This window comes from Martes martes (assembly GCF_963455335.1).
Source record: "Martes martes genome assembly, chromosome: 13".
Lineage (NCBI taxonomy): Eukaryota > Metazoa > Chordata > Mammalia > Carnivora > Mustelidae > Martes > Martes martes.
The window spans coordinates 63497419-63513024 of NC_137901.1; the positions used below are offsets into that span (position 1 = coordinate 63497419).

General features: G+C 59.3%; 1 protein-coding gene across 1 annotated transcript; it reads right to left on the reverse strand.

Annotated features, from left to right (window-relative positions):
• Positions 1-464: 464 nt before the first annotated feature.
• AIFM3 (AIF family member 3) lies at positions 465-15606 on the reverse strand (the record flags this gene model as incomplete). Its single annotated transcript, XM_080821615.1, has 21 exons — positions 465-833; positions 1742-1846; positions 2380-2455; positions 2740-2838; positions 3371-3488; positions 3589-3665; positions 4240-4303; positions 4389-4460; positions 4564-4679; positions 4789-4919; positions 5029-5120; positions 5532-5618; positions 5898-6010; positions 6086-6182; positions 6410-6454; positions 6550-6659; positions 6849-6958; positions 7203-7416; positions 12031-12091; positions 13973-14119; positions 15550-15606. The coding sequence occupies 21 exons, from the start codon at positions 15604-15606 to the stop codon at positions 794-796; spliced, it is 2031 nt and encodes a 676-aa protein (XP_080677741.1). The 3' UTR covers positions 465-793.

Here is a 15606-nt window from a genome sequence, read left to right on the forward strand (position 1 = left end):
TGCTTCTCCCCCTCGGCATTCCTCTTGACTGGGAGGCAGAGTGGTAGAGAGGCTCTAGATTCTCGTTCTTACTTAATAGCAGAGTCTCATTTTCTTTACCTGCAAAATGGGGATTCAGGGAGTTCTGGCTACCCTGAAAAGCATGGGATCTGTCTCAGGACCTGGCCCCTACAGCCCTACGTAGGCACATGCCCCACACCGCCAAGCGCCAGCTGTCTCTGACCTCTGAAGAAGCACTTCCCATCTCAAACCCTTGGCATGTGCTATCCCTTCTACCAGGAGCACCCTTCTTTCAAAATCCAGATTCAAGACTGGTTGGAGAAGCTTTCCCTAACCCCAGGGGCAGAATCAATTGCTACCTGCCCTGAGTGTTCATAGGCCAAACTCGTGTCGCACTGAGCATTGTGGGGTTGTGCTTTCTCCCTCATGAAGGTCTGCCCAGTTACAATGGAAGTCACACAGATCTGCAAATGTGTGCGTTTTAATTTTAAGATCATATCTAATATTTTGCAGGGTCCTGCAGGGGACCAGTCTCAAGAGAGGGAGAAGAGGATAGGCCTGTCCTGCCTCCATGGCCAGCCCTCAGTGGCAGCTGAGGCCTTGGCGGGTAAGCATCTCCTGGAGGCAGCAGAAGCCTCTCTGGAGGTGAGCCAGGCAATCGAAGGCAAGCACTGGGAAGGCTCAGGTTCTGCCCTGGGAGATCCTGGGAAATTGGAGGTTGGCACCTGCCCCCAGGGCTTGGCCTCTGTCCCTGGTGCCCAAGCGTGCCTGCCCAAGTCTGCTGCATGCGAGCTCAGGATCCTTTCCCTGTGAGCCAGGACATGTCGCCGGTCCTGCAGGAATGAGGGGAGGAGGAGTCAGGGTAGAAGACAGCAGGTTACCCACTTGGCACCATGAACAGGTGATCCCTGAGGGCAGCGGGGGACCTGCTCTGTGCCAGGCCCCAGTGCCCAGGAGGAATGGGTACTTAGGCAGAGAGGGGAAGTCCGTGGGGTACAGGCTCTGGGCTGAGGTGGGAAAGGCTCAGAATGGTCAACAGGAGGGACAGAGGACCACGTACTTGCTGTGCAGCACAAACAGCCTTTTCGAAGGCAAGAGAGAGAGAGAGAGAGAGAGAGAGAAGGCCAGGGAGAGGGAGAGAGTATGTCATTCAGCATGTTCGCTCTTGGTTCTCTATTGTTTCCAGCCCGAGGCCTACTCCTGTCCCGTGGCCTCCATGCTTTCCCCAGTCCCTGGGCAGGGCGAGAGGGGCCTCTCTGTAGGTGCTTTGAGCCTACAGGGTGACTCCCATTGCCACCATCCTGGGGTGAGGGTAATGACTGACATCCAGTGTCCCCCAGACACCAACCAACCACCCAACATCACTAGCTGCCTGTCCCCCCCACCCCTAGCTTCTGCCAGTCTCAACACAACCAAATCCAGTGGGGTGTCCCAGGCCAGATGACTGCCCAAAGAGTGGCTTTGACCAAGGGCTTTGACACCCCCCCCCCATAGCACTGGCTCTGCCCTGGGACACAGCCTCTTTCCCTCCTTCTATCACCCCAAGAGCACAAATAACCAGCCCATTCGTAAACCACAACCCTTGTCCCACGCCACCCCATAGACCTGATGCCCGGTAGACTGATGTGGACCAAGAACAGGGGAAGGGGTCTGTAGGGCTACAGAAGTGGATGGCTACCAAGGGCCAGTCCCTTGGGGGACCTCTCCCTCCCCCCACCAAACCTCTGAAGCCCACACTCACTCCACCTCCCGCTTTCGGATGGCACGGCCGGAGGCTAGCACCTCAGCCACCTTGGACACGATGGGATCGTAATTCATGCTGGCCACAGCAATCACCTCATCGCCTCTGCGGGGACAGAGTAACTGAGCCTGAGGACTGCCCAGAAATAACCTTCCTTCTTGGAGACCTTGATGCACTCCTCTTCAGCTGGGGCCCAGGGAGGGATCTTATGCAGGGCAACAGGACTGTCCTGAGCACCCAGCCCTCCTTGCTTTGCTTGGCCCGACGTGGGCTTGGGGATCCTGTCAAGGGCCCATGGAGGCTCTAGCCTTCCTCCTCAGTGGAGTTCAGGGCTGAGCACCTGTCCTGGGATCACCACTCTCTAGTTGTGTGACTCTCCTCAGTGTAAAAGTGGGAGTCCACAACCCCTACTCAAAGGGCTGTTCCGAAAATAAAATGTCCTGCCTCAAGGCGTGGCTGCTGGACTTAATACTACCAGGCCTCCTCACTTGGCCTTGGAGGGTCTCCTGCCTAGCTGCCTCCTCGGTCCACCTTTCAGGTAGGTCCCTCCACTGGAGCAGAGCTCCTCTGGGATGAGCTCCCCCTTCCCGACCTTCCCGACCGCTGCTTCGCGCCGCCTTCCACCCCGTTGTTCTCACTTGGTGTAAAAGGCCACGAACTTGAGCTCTTCCAGATCCCCCTGGATGATGACGTCGTCGAAGCCTTCTCCGTACCCTGCAGGCCGAACAGGAGGGGATGGGACTCCCCCAGGTCAGCGCCCTGTACCTTCCTAAGTCCTCCCTGGAGCCCCCCACCATGCCCAGCTCCTTTGTCCTTGTAGGTGGTCCTCAGTGCCGCCCCCAACCAGTTTTCGCTCTTCTTACGGCGGACGTGCTCACGCCCCTAGGATGCTCATAGCCCCGTCCTAACCCCCAGGCTCCGCCTCCGCACTCCGCTAACACCTTAGCCACACCCCTAAATGCTCTTGGCCCCGCCCCTGCCCGGAGCGCCTCCGTTACCAGCGTAGCGCAGGCTCTTGCCAAACATGGCTGTCCACAGGTAGGGTACGGTGTTGATCTCCGCCTCCTGCGCCAGCATGTTCTGCGCGGCCACCCGCCCTGTAGGACCCAGGGTCGTGAGACCCCCGACCCTAGCCCTCACCACCCCTACACTGCCTGCCCGGGCTCTCCGGGGACCTCTGACATGTGGGGCTACTCCCCTTCCTTCTCTTCCTCCTCACCTCCCCAGAGGTCAAGTAATGCATCATTGCTCAGCCCACTGCCCACCCCCGATTGCAGCTGATCGGTACAGAGGGGACACCTGGCTCAAAGCCAGTCACTCAGATCGCTTCTCTAGAGAATTTGAACCAAGTGCTCCAGACCTGGAAGGTCGCTTCCTGGGGTTGGGGGATTGCCCACCATTTCCGGTGCGCACACAATGAAACAGACACACCGTATGAAGAGGATATCTATGGATGGCCACAGGGCTTGCTGTGTCAACTGGCTGCTCAGACAGGTCACCCCGGAGCCTTGAGAGGGTAATGCAGAGACCAGAACCCAAGGCCAACAACTGGAGGGGGGGGGCTGGGGGAGGCTGAGCCCCTGGGACAGCCTCCCACCCCCCCCCATCCTGCCACGGGGCGGTTCATACCCTGGGCGTGAGCCATCTGCCAGTGTGGGATATTCACTTTTCGGTTGTTCCTCCAGGCCAGGGGGAAAGTGACAGCATCGCCAGCGGCAAACACACCTGGGACGTTGGTCTGCATCATCTGTGGGAAGTGGGCTGGGGGTCTATGGGTGGGACAGGGGCCTTGGCCTGATCCTGCCACCACCCCCAGTGAGCACCCTGCCCACCCCGCCTGGCCCCACCTTGTTGACAGGGATGAAGCCTCGGGAATCCAGATTGACGCTGCTCTGCCTCAGGAAGCCTGTGGCGGGCACCGCGCCTGACAGGACAGGGCCACCGTGTCCATTCCCCAGTCCCTCCCTTCTCCCGCCTCATTTGTCCGCCATGACCCATACCCTCCCTCACCAAAATCCAGCCCCAGACCAATAGTCCAAGGAGCAGCCCACCTAGTGGCCTTAATGTGTCCTGTCCCCTCTGCATGGACCCCCCCCCCACCAGACTGCCCTGGCTCTCACTTCCTCTGAGACTCCAGGAAGCTCCCCCCCGCCCCCCCCATGGTTGGCATGGTGTACCTCCCCAGCTCCTACCCTGTCATCTCCCAGCTCTGTCCCTCCCCAGGCTGGCACCCGGAGGGCAGCAGGGCCCAGGTAGAGGGTTGTTTGTGTCCTGTAGGCCATGTGGGGCAGGCCATGGAGGTATCTGTGGGCAGTGGTCACTGGGCCACTGGTCACCAAGCCCTGGCTACACGAGCAATGTCCACCCCCGCCCACAGCCCTGCGAAGTGGCCATTTTGTGGATGTGGAGACCTAGGCTCAGGGAGGGGAAGGGACGGCCCAGGGTCACTCTGGAGCATGTGCAGGTGCTTGCTGGCACCTGCCTGCCCGCCCACTCACCGATGCCCACAACACAGACGTCAGCCCGCACAACCTTGCTGCTCTTCAGTACGACCTCCTTCAGCTGTGGGGAGGGGGCGGGTGAGCAGGGCGGCCCAGCTCCTGGGAAAGGGTGAGTGGGGGAGAGGGGAGCAGGAAGAAGGGCCCACCTTTCCCTCCTGGGCCCGCAGCTCTGACACCTCTGTCTGCATGTAGAACTTGACCCGGTTGTTCTCAAACATCTGTCAGGGCAGGTGGGCAAGGCCATGAATGAGAACATGGCGGGGCTGGGCTGGGTGCCTGGGGTTCCAAGGGGTTGGGTGCTGGGGGCCAGGGTGCGCTCACCTTCATGAGGGCGCGACCGACACGTTCCCCCAAAAATCTCCTGAAGGGTGTCTCCTCCAGCTCCACCACAGACACCGAGTGGGCTTTTTCGGTCAGATAGGCGGCCACTTCCATCCCTGGGGCCAGGGTGGTGGACGGCAGGCTGGCACCCTGCGCCTCCCAGGGCCAGTACCACCCTGGGACCAGCCGTCACAGACCATCGCCCCACCAGCCCTGGCTGCTCACCCAGGAAGCCGGCTCCCACGATCACCGCGTTGCGGCCCCGGGCCAGCCTCACCACACGATTGGCATCTTCAGGCGTCCGGATGGTGAACACGTTCTCTACCTCTTTGCCTTTGCAGCTCAGCGTCTTAGGGCTGAGTCGTGGCCAGCATCAGTGAGGGGCTCCCGGCACCCCGAGCCCTCCCATCCCGGCTGGTGCCCTGCCAAGCATCCGGAGGGGACAAGGGGGAGACACCTTCCCACCTGCTCCCCGGCGCAAGCAGCAGCTTGCTGTACTCCAGCTTGAAGCCATCCTTGAACACAACCTTCTTGTTTCTCACATCCACTGTGACCACCTGCAACCCACACCGGGCAGAAGGTGGGCCTGGGCGTGGACTTGAACCAGGCTGCCCCTCCCAGCCCCTGCCAGACCCTCTCAACGGGAAGGTTCCTCCGGGGCCATTCCTGACACCTGGGTCGTCCTTCCTCCTGGCTTCTCCTCTTTACATTTCAGACACCACCTTCCCCTCAAAGCCATTCTTACGCTCTCCTGTCCCAGCCCTGAGCAGATCTCTGCATGTGCCCCTAAGCCTGCCGGAAAGGAGATTCAGGGCTGTTTTCCAGGCCTGGAGTGCGCCAGGGTACCTGGACAGCAGGGCCAAGATGGCAGGACACTCCCCCTACAAGCTTCCAGGGGCCCTCATGGCCTCACGTCATTGGTGATTCCCACTAAGCCTTCCCCAGATTTCCTAGCCTTGGCCCCATACCTGGGCCTCAGTGAGCACCTCGATACCATAGGCTCGGAAAAATTCCTTGGGCCTCAGGGCCAGCTGCTCCGGCTGGGCGTCCAGGGACTGCAGGAGATAGCTATCTTGAGATAAAGCCAGGTGGCCATTGTTCCATTTTGCAACAGAGGACCTAAGGCCTGGGGAGGGTGGGACTGGGCTCCATTCACAAAGGGGCTGTGGATAGAATTCGACAAACCCGCATCTTTTTGGAGGTACCACAGATAGGACTGTTGTGAGCAGAGAGGACAGCCAGCCAGACGCCCAATGGGCACTGAGAGGGCCTGACTGTGCCCAGGGGGCTGGGGGTCTGGGCCCTTCCTGGGCCCCATTTGCCCCTCCTCCCACCTTGCTGAGCTTAGGTCGGTCATAGGGGAGGTGCCGGTCCAGGGTGCACAAGACGATCCTGTCCGAGAACCCCTCTTGCCGCAGGGTCTCTGCGCACACTAAGCCAGCCGCACCTGAGAGGAGGGTGCTGTGGGTCAGGGACCCCCTCCCACCCAAACCCCTCCTCCCCTCATAATCCCACCACCAACCTGCGCCTACAATGAGCACGTTGGTGCTGCTGCTGTGGCCAGCACTTGTAGAGATACACTTGGCCATCACCTTAGTTCTTCGCTGGAGCTGCAAGGCCTAGGGATAGCCGGAGAGCAGAAGGCAGCTGGGAGCTGGAGTTGTGGACATCCTCCCTGTGCCATCATCCCAGCAGGCCAGGTCCTGCTGCTGCAGTCCAGCCTCATCCCCACTAGGTAGCCTTTTACTCTGTTCCCCAGCCACAGGGCCTTTTCACATGCTGATCCCTGGGTCAAGGTGCTATCCTCACTTCTCCCTTTTGCCTGAGCCCCAAGCCACACTCTCACCTGCTTGCTGGCCCGGACGTACACCTTCTCCTTCTCAATCTTCACCTGCAAGGGCTGTATTGCTCAGGACCAGGTTTTGGGGTGCTCCAACCCCTGTCCTGCACTCCCAGTCTCCCACCCCACCGCCCACCTAGCCCCACCTGGAATTTGTGCAGACTGTCTAGGCCAGGGAAGTCCTCCAGGTCACCAGTGCTGATGTTGAAGCAGGCACCATGCCAAGGGCAGCGCACCCGGCCGCGGGACAGCACACCTGGGGGAGAGCGGTGCCAGGCTGGGGCCACCAGCAACAGTCCCTCTCCCCTGTGTCCCAGCAGCCGCTGGCTCTTCCCCACAGCCCAGGTGACCCCACTGATAGATGAGACCCTGAGGGTCCAAGGAGGACCTGAGCACCCTTCAGGGAGGTCCCGCTCCACCACCTGTGTATCCTGGGACAACTCACCTTTCACCAGGGGTGCACCATAATGCGGACACTTGTGGCCCAGAGCGTGGAATTCCCCGTTGTCCTTCACCAGCAGCACCTTCCCCCAGCCCAGCTCCACTTCCCGCATCCTGGGGAGGGGCTGCGCTCAGACCACAGGCTACACACCAGGCCCCACTTCGGGTGGACACCTCTTCCCAGAATCCAACTTTCTGGGGAGCAGGCCCAGACTAGGAGAGGCCATGATGGTGGGAGCTGGTGCAGGCGCCTGTGAAGGCCCCTTCCAGGCCTCCCAGCCCACCCCCTCCATGGCCTGCATCTTGCCTTCCCATCTTGGGCCCCTGGAAGCCCCCCCCCCACAGGCCCAGCACCCACTGGCCATTCTCGAGGTCCTTGACATGGCAGACAGCAGCCTCCACACAGTCCTGAGGGCCAGGATAGGGGTGAGGGGCGGTCAGGCGCTCCTCAGCATGGAAGTGGCGGGCTGTGCCATTGCCTTGGTAGGCCCGGGGGCTGCCCTTCCCGCTGGCTGACAGCTCCTCCTTGCCCCGCTCCTTCTCCGGCAGCACCACCTCGATCTTGAGCTCCACTGTGGGTGGGCAGAGCAGCACAGTGAGCCCCCAGCCCGGCCCACCCCCTTCCCCACCCCACCAGCTCCAGGGCTGGCTCCTTTGAGTGAGTTCCCTCCCGTGCCTCCACCTTTCCAGAAAGCTCCCTGCACCAGCTTCAGAGAGCCTTAAAACAGGTGAGAAGGAGAACAGAGGCAGAAGGAGGGTAAACTGGGTTGTCTTGAGTTCATCTCTGCATGTTTTCTTTTTCAGTAACAAATGAGTGGGGGCGGGGCACAAAGGGGCTCCTTTGACCCTGACATTGCCTTTTGTCCAAGAATCTATGTGGGAGGAAAGAACCCTGGTGCCCTGAGCCCTGCTCAGACTCCAATGGCATGGTCCCTGATGGCAGAGGACGTCCCTAAAGGGTCAGGTCACGTGTAGAGTCAGACCCAAGTGAGAGCAGGATGTCCAAATCTGGGTGCGGCTCATTTCCTGGCCAGTGAATCTGGGTGACGGCAAACAGAAGGTCTGTTGGTCTGTTTGCAACTTTCCCATAGGTTTGAGGTTTTTTTTTTTAATTAAAAAAAAAAAGTACACAATTTATTTTCAACTTCTTAAAATAGTTATGCTCACCAATGTACGAACCCATCATTTGCCAAGCCCTGGGTTTTCCATGTTTCATGTGCAGGGGTCTGGGGCCTTGGGTGTGAACCCCACCCGAAAAGGGTAGGTGCAGAGGCCTTTCGAGGGCCCACCTCTCGAAGCTTCCACGCAGAAGACACTTCCCCAGAGTGCCCATGGGACCCGTTCTAGCAGGCAGTTAGCTGGTTTTTGTCTTTATATTTCTCTGCATTTTCTAAATTCCCTACAATGTGCCTGGGGTGTTTTTCTAATTAGAAGGGAACAATAAACAGAATTTTTAGCAGCGATAATCCGGCCTCCTGGGCCGAGTGATGGAAGCTAAGCCCCTGGCCCAGCATGGGCCCATGAGGAAGCAGGAGGGGCTTCTCCCAACTCCCAAGTCACCAGAGCCTCCAGGCCTCTCCCCATTTTACCTCTTGTCCCCTCCACCCCAGACCTGGCACTCCAGAAACAGAGAACACGGAGTCACGCCTCTGGGCCTTTGCCTATGCAATTCCTTTGGCCTGGGTTGTCATCCTTCCTGGCCCTGGCTCACCTCTGCCCATCCACCTGGACAGTTCAGGTGCTGCGTCCTCCGGCTGCCCATTCCTCATCTCACACTATGCTAATCTCCCACCCTGGCCTGGCCCGGAGCTGGGGAAGGCAGGCCCACACCCCTTATACTCAAGTCCCAGCTCTTAGCCTGGCCCAGGCACAGCAGGGGGCAGGGGTGAAGGTCTGCTCCATGATTCCAGCTGGGCAGGAAGGGACCTAGAGCCCACCACCATGCTGAAGCTGTTGGGTCAGGTGGTAGGGGAGAGGGAGACTGAGGGTGGGGTGGGTTCTTTGCCTCCATTTTCCATACTTTATGTAATAGTGTTAGAATGTTTTGAAAAGAATTAAAAAGGAAAATACTCCCAACTCAGCTGACACCAGCTATGTGAACTGTAGAGAGGAAGCTCACAGGAACAGCCTGGCAGGGGCCCAGATAACAGCCAAGCCAGATTGTTTTTATCCTCCACATCCTTCCAGAAGGCTCCAAGGGGCTCGCCAATGCAGTCTAACGGGAATCCATTAAGTCAGAGGCAGTAGTGGAAAGGTGGATGAAGAGGGGGGTCTCTGCCCACCCACAGAGCCAGATCAACCCTAGCCTCATGATTCCCGGGAGCCCATGTGACCATGCGCCCTTGTCTTACCCCTTTGGACCTCAGATGCCTTCATTATAAAACAGAGAGAACAGTGCCTACCTCTTTAGTGATAGGGAATGCTGAAGGATTTAATATATGTAACTCAGAGTAGAAACTCAACAGATGAAGTTGGGGAATAGCATTGTATTGTTAGCTCTGAGCCTCCTGGCAGCCATGGCAAAAAGGGAGAGCCTTTAAGTGGCACTTGTGGCCTCAGAAAAGGCAAGCAACTAGATGCCAAGAGAGCTGTGCTTCTTCCTAGTTCTGAGCTTGGCAAGGGTCTGGCATGGAACACTTCTTATCACGGACCCAGAGCCAGTGGAACATGGGGAGTACAGAGTGAGCTCAGGAAATGTGTGCTGATGTGCTCCAATCCAGAGTCAAGCAAGATAGAAGGTAAAGAGTTTGCACAAAGACCTTTGGTTTGCTCTGGTCTCCCTGTAGCCCCTCTTGATCCCAGCTGAACTTTTATGGCCCAAATGCTCCCACTCACACACGCTGACATTCCCTGATCCTCACCCTTGACCTGCCCAGTGTAGGTGCCTAGGGGTCTAAGCTCCAACCTAAAAGCCATAGCCCCACAGGGGAGTCCTAAAAGCAGGGAGCCTACCTCCAAAAAGAGGGGTAATAATGTTCTACACATACCCTTTCCTGTGTGCCAGGCCCTGTGCTAAGCAAGACAGTGTGCATGGGGCGGGGCCAGGGGAGGGGGCAAAATTGTTAGCCCCACTTATACATAAGAACGCAGAGGCTCAGAGAGATGAAGTTACCTGCCCAAGGTTACACAGCCAGGAAGCGGCAGGGCTGGATTTGGGCTTAAGAACATAAGTTCTCACCACTGCCTCTGGGGCAGTGAGAGCTGTCAGCTCCTGACCTGGGAGCTGGGGGCCAGGGGTCTCAGGCAGGCCAGCCTGTTGAAGTCCTTTAAAGGAAGCTGCAGGTGGCATCCTCTGCTCTTGGCCTCCTGCCAGACCAGCTAGCATTTTCCTGCCCACTTCTCATGGGGGGAAGGCTGAGGTCAAGACAATGACCATCATTCACCCAAGTCATACGTGGAGCCAGGAAGGGTGGCAGGATCGGGCCCAGGTACCCACAGGATGGGCATGGGGGGAGGGACAGCTGGCCCCTGAGACAGGTGCAGGGGAGGGGGAGTCCCCTCTGCCTGGCAGGGCATTAAAGGTCTCCTCTTGCCCCTAAGTTCTCCCTCAGACACAGGAAAAAGGAGAAAAGGCTCATGTGTTCCAAGGTAATGGAGCCGATGGGTATCAGGTATAAGGGGTGCTGGCCAGGGCAGGGTGGCCTGGGTGGCAGGTGGGCGGGGCACTGACTGGGCATGAGAGAGGCCTCTCTGGGCCTCCATGTCTTCATCTGTGACAGGTCTCCATTCTTTTGCCTTACTGAGTGTTGTGAAGAGAGAGGGAAAATAGGGGCTGGAGAGAGAGCCCAACAGGCAGAAGTCTCCGTGGAGAGCACATCCAGGCCTCCCTTAGCACCCGGAAGCCCCCACCTCAGGCCGGAGCCCCTCTGGTCAGGCAGGGCAGGATTTCCTGCACAATTGGGGCAACTCAGTTCAAGGTCACACAGCGCATCAGAAGAGCGCTGTGATCTGTCCACCCCACCCTCATGGCAACTTCGATGGGTCAGGCTTATTTTATAGAGAGGGAAACTGAGGCTCAGAGAGGTAACTTGCATGCCCTGGGTCACACAGCAGCTATGGGTGTCCTTGGAGTCCCTCTCCCCAGCCCTAAGGGGAAGGCCCCCCTGCCCTATCCTGGAGCAGGAGGAACCCTAACTTCTACTTCCTGAGAGAGGTTCAGCTGCTATTTCCCCCAGAAGCACCCAAAGCCCCAGATAAAGAAGGGGACCCATTGGAGGGGGGCCAAGAGAAGGCTCCAGGCCCCCCACCCCCTCCTGCCTACAGGGAATTAACATTCTGAGCAGCCTGCCGCCCAGCCTGACCTACTTCGGAGGCAGAGGGGGGAGGGGGAGGAGGAAGGTGGCTGGAGGAGGGAGGGAGGGAGGGAGAGGGAAAGGGGAGGGAGGAGGGTAAGGAGAGGCAGGGTGGAGGGTGGGGAGAGGGATGGGGGAGGGTGGGGAGAGGGATGGGGGAGGATGAGGCCAGAAGAGAGGAGGTACCTGGCTTGGGTTTGGAGAAGCACCCACCCATGGCGAGTGGCCCACAGCTGAATGGGGGGGGGGGCAGGTACACAGATGGTAGGCTGTGGGAGGCCTAGGGTGCCCCCGGAGGTGGGGCTGGACTCTCCATGGCCCTTAGAGATGCTGGAGCTGCCATCCAGGGCTTGAGCTGCCTCCAGGACCTGCAGGGGAGACAAGGGGCATCTGTAGGGACCAGGGCTTTGATGGGGGTTGTGGAGAGAGGCGCAGAGAGATAGAGATAGATGGGGGCAGCGGGGGAGGGGGAGGTTCAGGAAGATGCGCACATTTGAGTTGGGATCCACTTCCTATAGGGGACCCTGGAAGGCACCTCCCTTTTGAGGCCCTCCAGCCTCCCTACTCTCACTCTCCCCTCCCATTTTTGCCTGTGGGCTGTGCCTACAGCCTAGGGGGCCCTCTGCTCTGATCTCAGCCTTTTTGGTCCAGCCCCACAGCTGCCTTGTCTGGTAAAACCTGATTTCTGCAGCCCACTGGAAAGCCAGCAGCCTGGGAGCCCTGGGACCCTCCATTCTTCAGGGAGCTCCCACCATGCCTGGGGTCCAAACCCAGGTCCTCTCAGGCAGATCAGAGCCCTCCTGATTCTGTAGTTTCTCCTTCCTACAACGGTGGTGACATTTCGTTCTCCTGGGCCCTGGCCCCCACTCTGGCTGGCAGGTCATGGATACCCACCTCCTCCAGGCAACCCCTGGTTCTTCCTCCTGGCCCAGCAGTGGATGGAGGCTTTCCAGGCCTGGAAGGCAGGGCAAAGGGGGCAGGGGTCCAAGAGGTGGCCCAGCCTCCAGCCTCTACCGCTCCTCCCAGGGGGAGTGAGGCCAGGAGACACTGGAGGGTATGGGGGGCGGGTTGGGCTGGGCCAGTCTGCTGGTCCCCAGGGAAACCCAGCTCCATGGTGAACAGAAGTAGGCGGCTAGCCCAGGCCTGATGGGGTTGGGGGAAAGGGAGCCCAGGCACACAGCCCATGCCCAGCAGCCATGAGCTCCCACCCTGTACACAGGCCCTCCACTTCGCAAATGCTCTCCAGGCCTGTGGTGCTGAGATGACATCCAACAGCAGTTGGAGAAACTGAGAGGCCAAGGGCTTGCCAAGGTCAAGCAGCAGGAAGGGGCATCCAGGTGACCTCCCACCTCCCCCCTGCCTTGGTTAGTTTCAAGATGGGCGGGGACCCAGGAAGCCCCCATATCTCCCTGCAAGCCTCAGGGCGGGGCGAGAGGTCACCAGATCAGAGTCCTCAAGGCCACAGGGTCGGCCTCCTGGAAGATGCAGCTTACAGACCGGACTTTGGAAGCCCTGGGACAAAGGTGTAGCAGCCCTGTTTACAAATGACCTCCCCCCAGTCCATCCCACTGTCATCCCCCCTGTTTCCCCTGGAAGTTCTTCCTGAAGTCTAACTTGAGGTGGGGCTGAGGCCTACCTGGTCTTGCCCAGATCCCAGCAAAGGCTTTGAGTGGGTGCCTGAGAGCAAGGGGGCCAAGGAGGAAAAGTTGGGAAGGGCCATCTACGGCCTCGCATCTGATCTTACCAGCCCTAGAGGCGAGAACTTATAGTTCGGGAGGCGGTGGCAGCCAAAGGTCACTGGCCACATGGGGCATACTGGTACTTGGTCCCCCACTCATCACCAAGGCAGATCAGTAAGACTGGGCTACCACCTGCCCTGCCTGGCCCCTCCCTGGGCACAAGGGGGGCCTCCCCAGATCCTGGCTTCTCCTCGGGCTCAGCCGGGCCCACCTCCTTCCTGCCTGGCCTCAGGCTTCACCTGCTGGGCCACAGATGTCTGAGAAGGTGGGACCTCCACTTGCTGTCCAGTCCCTGTCTGGGCGGTTTCTCCCTCCCTGGGGTGCCTGGGGGTCCTAGACCCTCCAGGGCCTTAGGCCTGGAAAGAGATTTGCTGGGGATCGAACCTTCTCCAGGCCTACTGTGTGCAGGCAGGCTGGGAGCCTTGCTACCTCAAAGGCAAAGGTTCTTGCTTGTGGAGCAGCAGGAGGCATCCCCAAGATTTTGTGGAGTGCTGTCCCTTTCCCACAAATTAACCCAGTGCTGAAAAGTTCTAACTTTCCCACCAGGAGCATGTGTCCTCATTCACCGGGACACAGTCCCCCCAGGCCAGTTCAGGCTGGGCAGAAAAGGGAGGGGGGTAAGTTGGGACCCTCAGTGGCTTTCAGCCTTCTTCAGGATAGCAATCAAGTTTGAGGGGTACCGGCCCTCACCTGCTCCCCGGCAGGGCCCGGACGCAAGCCTCCCGCGAACTCTCCCTGCCTTTGCACGTGCAGTCCCCTCTATCTGGGAAGACCTTTCTAGTCGCCTTCCAGCCCGTCCAGATGTCCTCACCACACCGGGGGCCCCCGGAAGGGGGACGGGCACACAGTGGGACGCCGGGGGTAGCGGGGAAGGGCCCCGGGCCGGGGAGGAGAGAAGGAAGAGAGGCGCTACGGCCCCAGCTTGTCTCTCTCCCTCTCCCGCTGTCTGCCCCAGTCCCCACCGCGCCGGCCCGGGGTCCGAGACCTGCGAGCGCGCCCGCGCGGAGGCAGCGGGGCCGGGATCCGGCAGCCGAGCCGGGGTGGCGGGGTCGGGGTCCGTGATCCTGGGGGCTGGGGTCCCTGGGGCGGGCGCTCACCTGGGCTCGGCGTGGGCCTCCGCTGTGGAGCCGCTCGGGGCCGCGGCCGCGGGGGGGGGGGGGGTGGAGCGGGCGGGGGCGGGGCCGGCGCTGCGGCGACACTGCGGCCATGGAGCCCGCGGCGCCCAGCACCGCCCCGCCAGGTCCCTGCTGGTAGAAAGGGGTCGGTCCCGGGTCAGGGGTCCGGCCGGTGGCCTCGGAATCCGCATGCGGTTCGTGGGGTGTGGGGAGGTATTGGGTGGCCCTTCTGGCCGTGGACGCCCCCAGCGGGGTCTGGGTTCCCGGGGATTCTCTGGACCCTAGAGGGGTGCCAAGTTGGGCTGCGCACCGGGTCTGATTCTTGTTTCTGTTTTTTTCTTTCCTAAGTCTTCGAATCCTGGGCGGCGGAGTGACTTTTGGGGTGGGAATTGAATCACCCAGAGTAACCTCCCCAAGAAGGAGAATCCCAATCACTCGCGACTGCCCCATAGGTAGCTTGACTGCCTTTGGGGGGCTCAGTCTCCTCTGTCTCCTATCTCCCTCCCCTCTCCCCACACTTCATAAGATGTATCTTAAATTATATTTTATGATATTTTCTTTTTCCCACCTGTCATTATATCAGGAGAACTTCCTGGGTTCCTCTAAATCATGATGCACCCTGGTGTTGTGTCCCCTCCTCCAGGAAGCCCTCCCTGACCAGTCTTCCTTGACTCAGAGGTGATCAGGCAGAGAAATTCTGGATCCTAGTTACCTCTAGTATCACTGTCCTGATTGTCCTGATCTTTGTGCTGTGTTCAGGTAGAGCTTGTACCTGCGGCAAACCAGGACTCAGTGACTACGTAGGAAATGAATGAAAGACACTTTCCAGGGAAGCCGTGTCACATCTATCATTAAACAAACACATCAGGGCCCACCAACTCTGTCCTATTAGTGCTCCTTTGGTGGCTCCTGTTGGCTTCTGTTTTTGGCCACTTCTCCCCTTTCTGGGCCTTGCTCTCCTGTAAGAATGACAAAAAAGACAGCAGTGACAGTCACCTGCACCAGGCAGATCCAGCCTGGTGGATCTTATGACCCACCCTGCCCAGAGGGACAAGCACAACTCCCCCTCATCTTACAGGTGTACAACTTCAGAAGGCAGAGTCTCACCCAGGGGCAGGACCAGGGTCTGCATGGGTCACTCCTCTGCTGGCGGGTGTGGGGCCCAGACTTTGAAGGGGACGAGTGGTTCTGCTCAGACCATCCCTCTGTGGCCACATGTGTGGTTTCCACAGTGTGACTGTGGTCACTGCCACAGGAGAGGCCCCATCAGTGGGCAGATGGTGTATGGGGCCTGATGCCCTTGGCCTCCAAAACCAGGCCCCATTCCACACACTTGCTGACCTTGCAGCTCCAGCCCCCCTAGCCAGGCAGATAGTGCCATGGCTCTGGCTTCACACACATTTATTTCTTTTCTTCACAACTGCTTGAGGAGGAAGTTTCTCTGTGCATTGTCTCCATTTGACAGTTGGGAAAACTGAGGTTTTGAGAGGCTACCAGCTGGTGAGTGGCAAAACAGAGACTTGAATCCTGACAGGCTGTCTAGGCTATGCTGGGCTTACCTGTGGAGGGGTAGCAGTGGGAGGGGAGAGGCCTGCCGGGCCTGGCCAAGGCCCCAT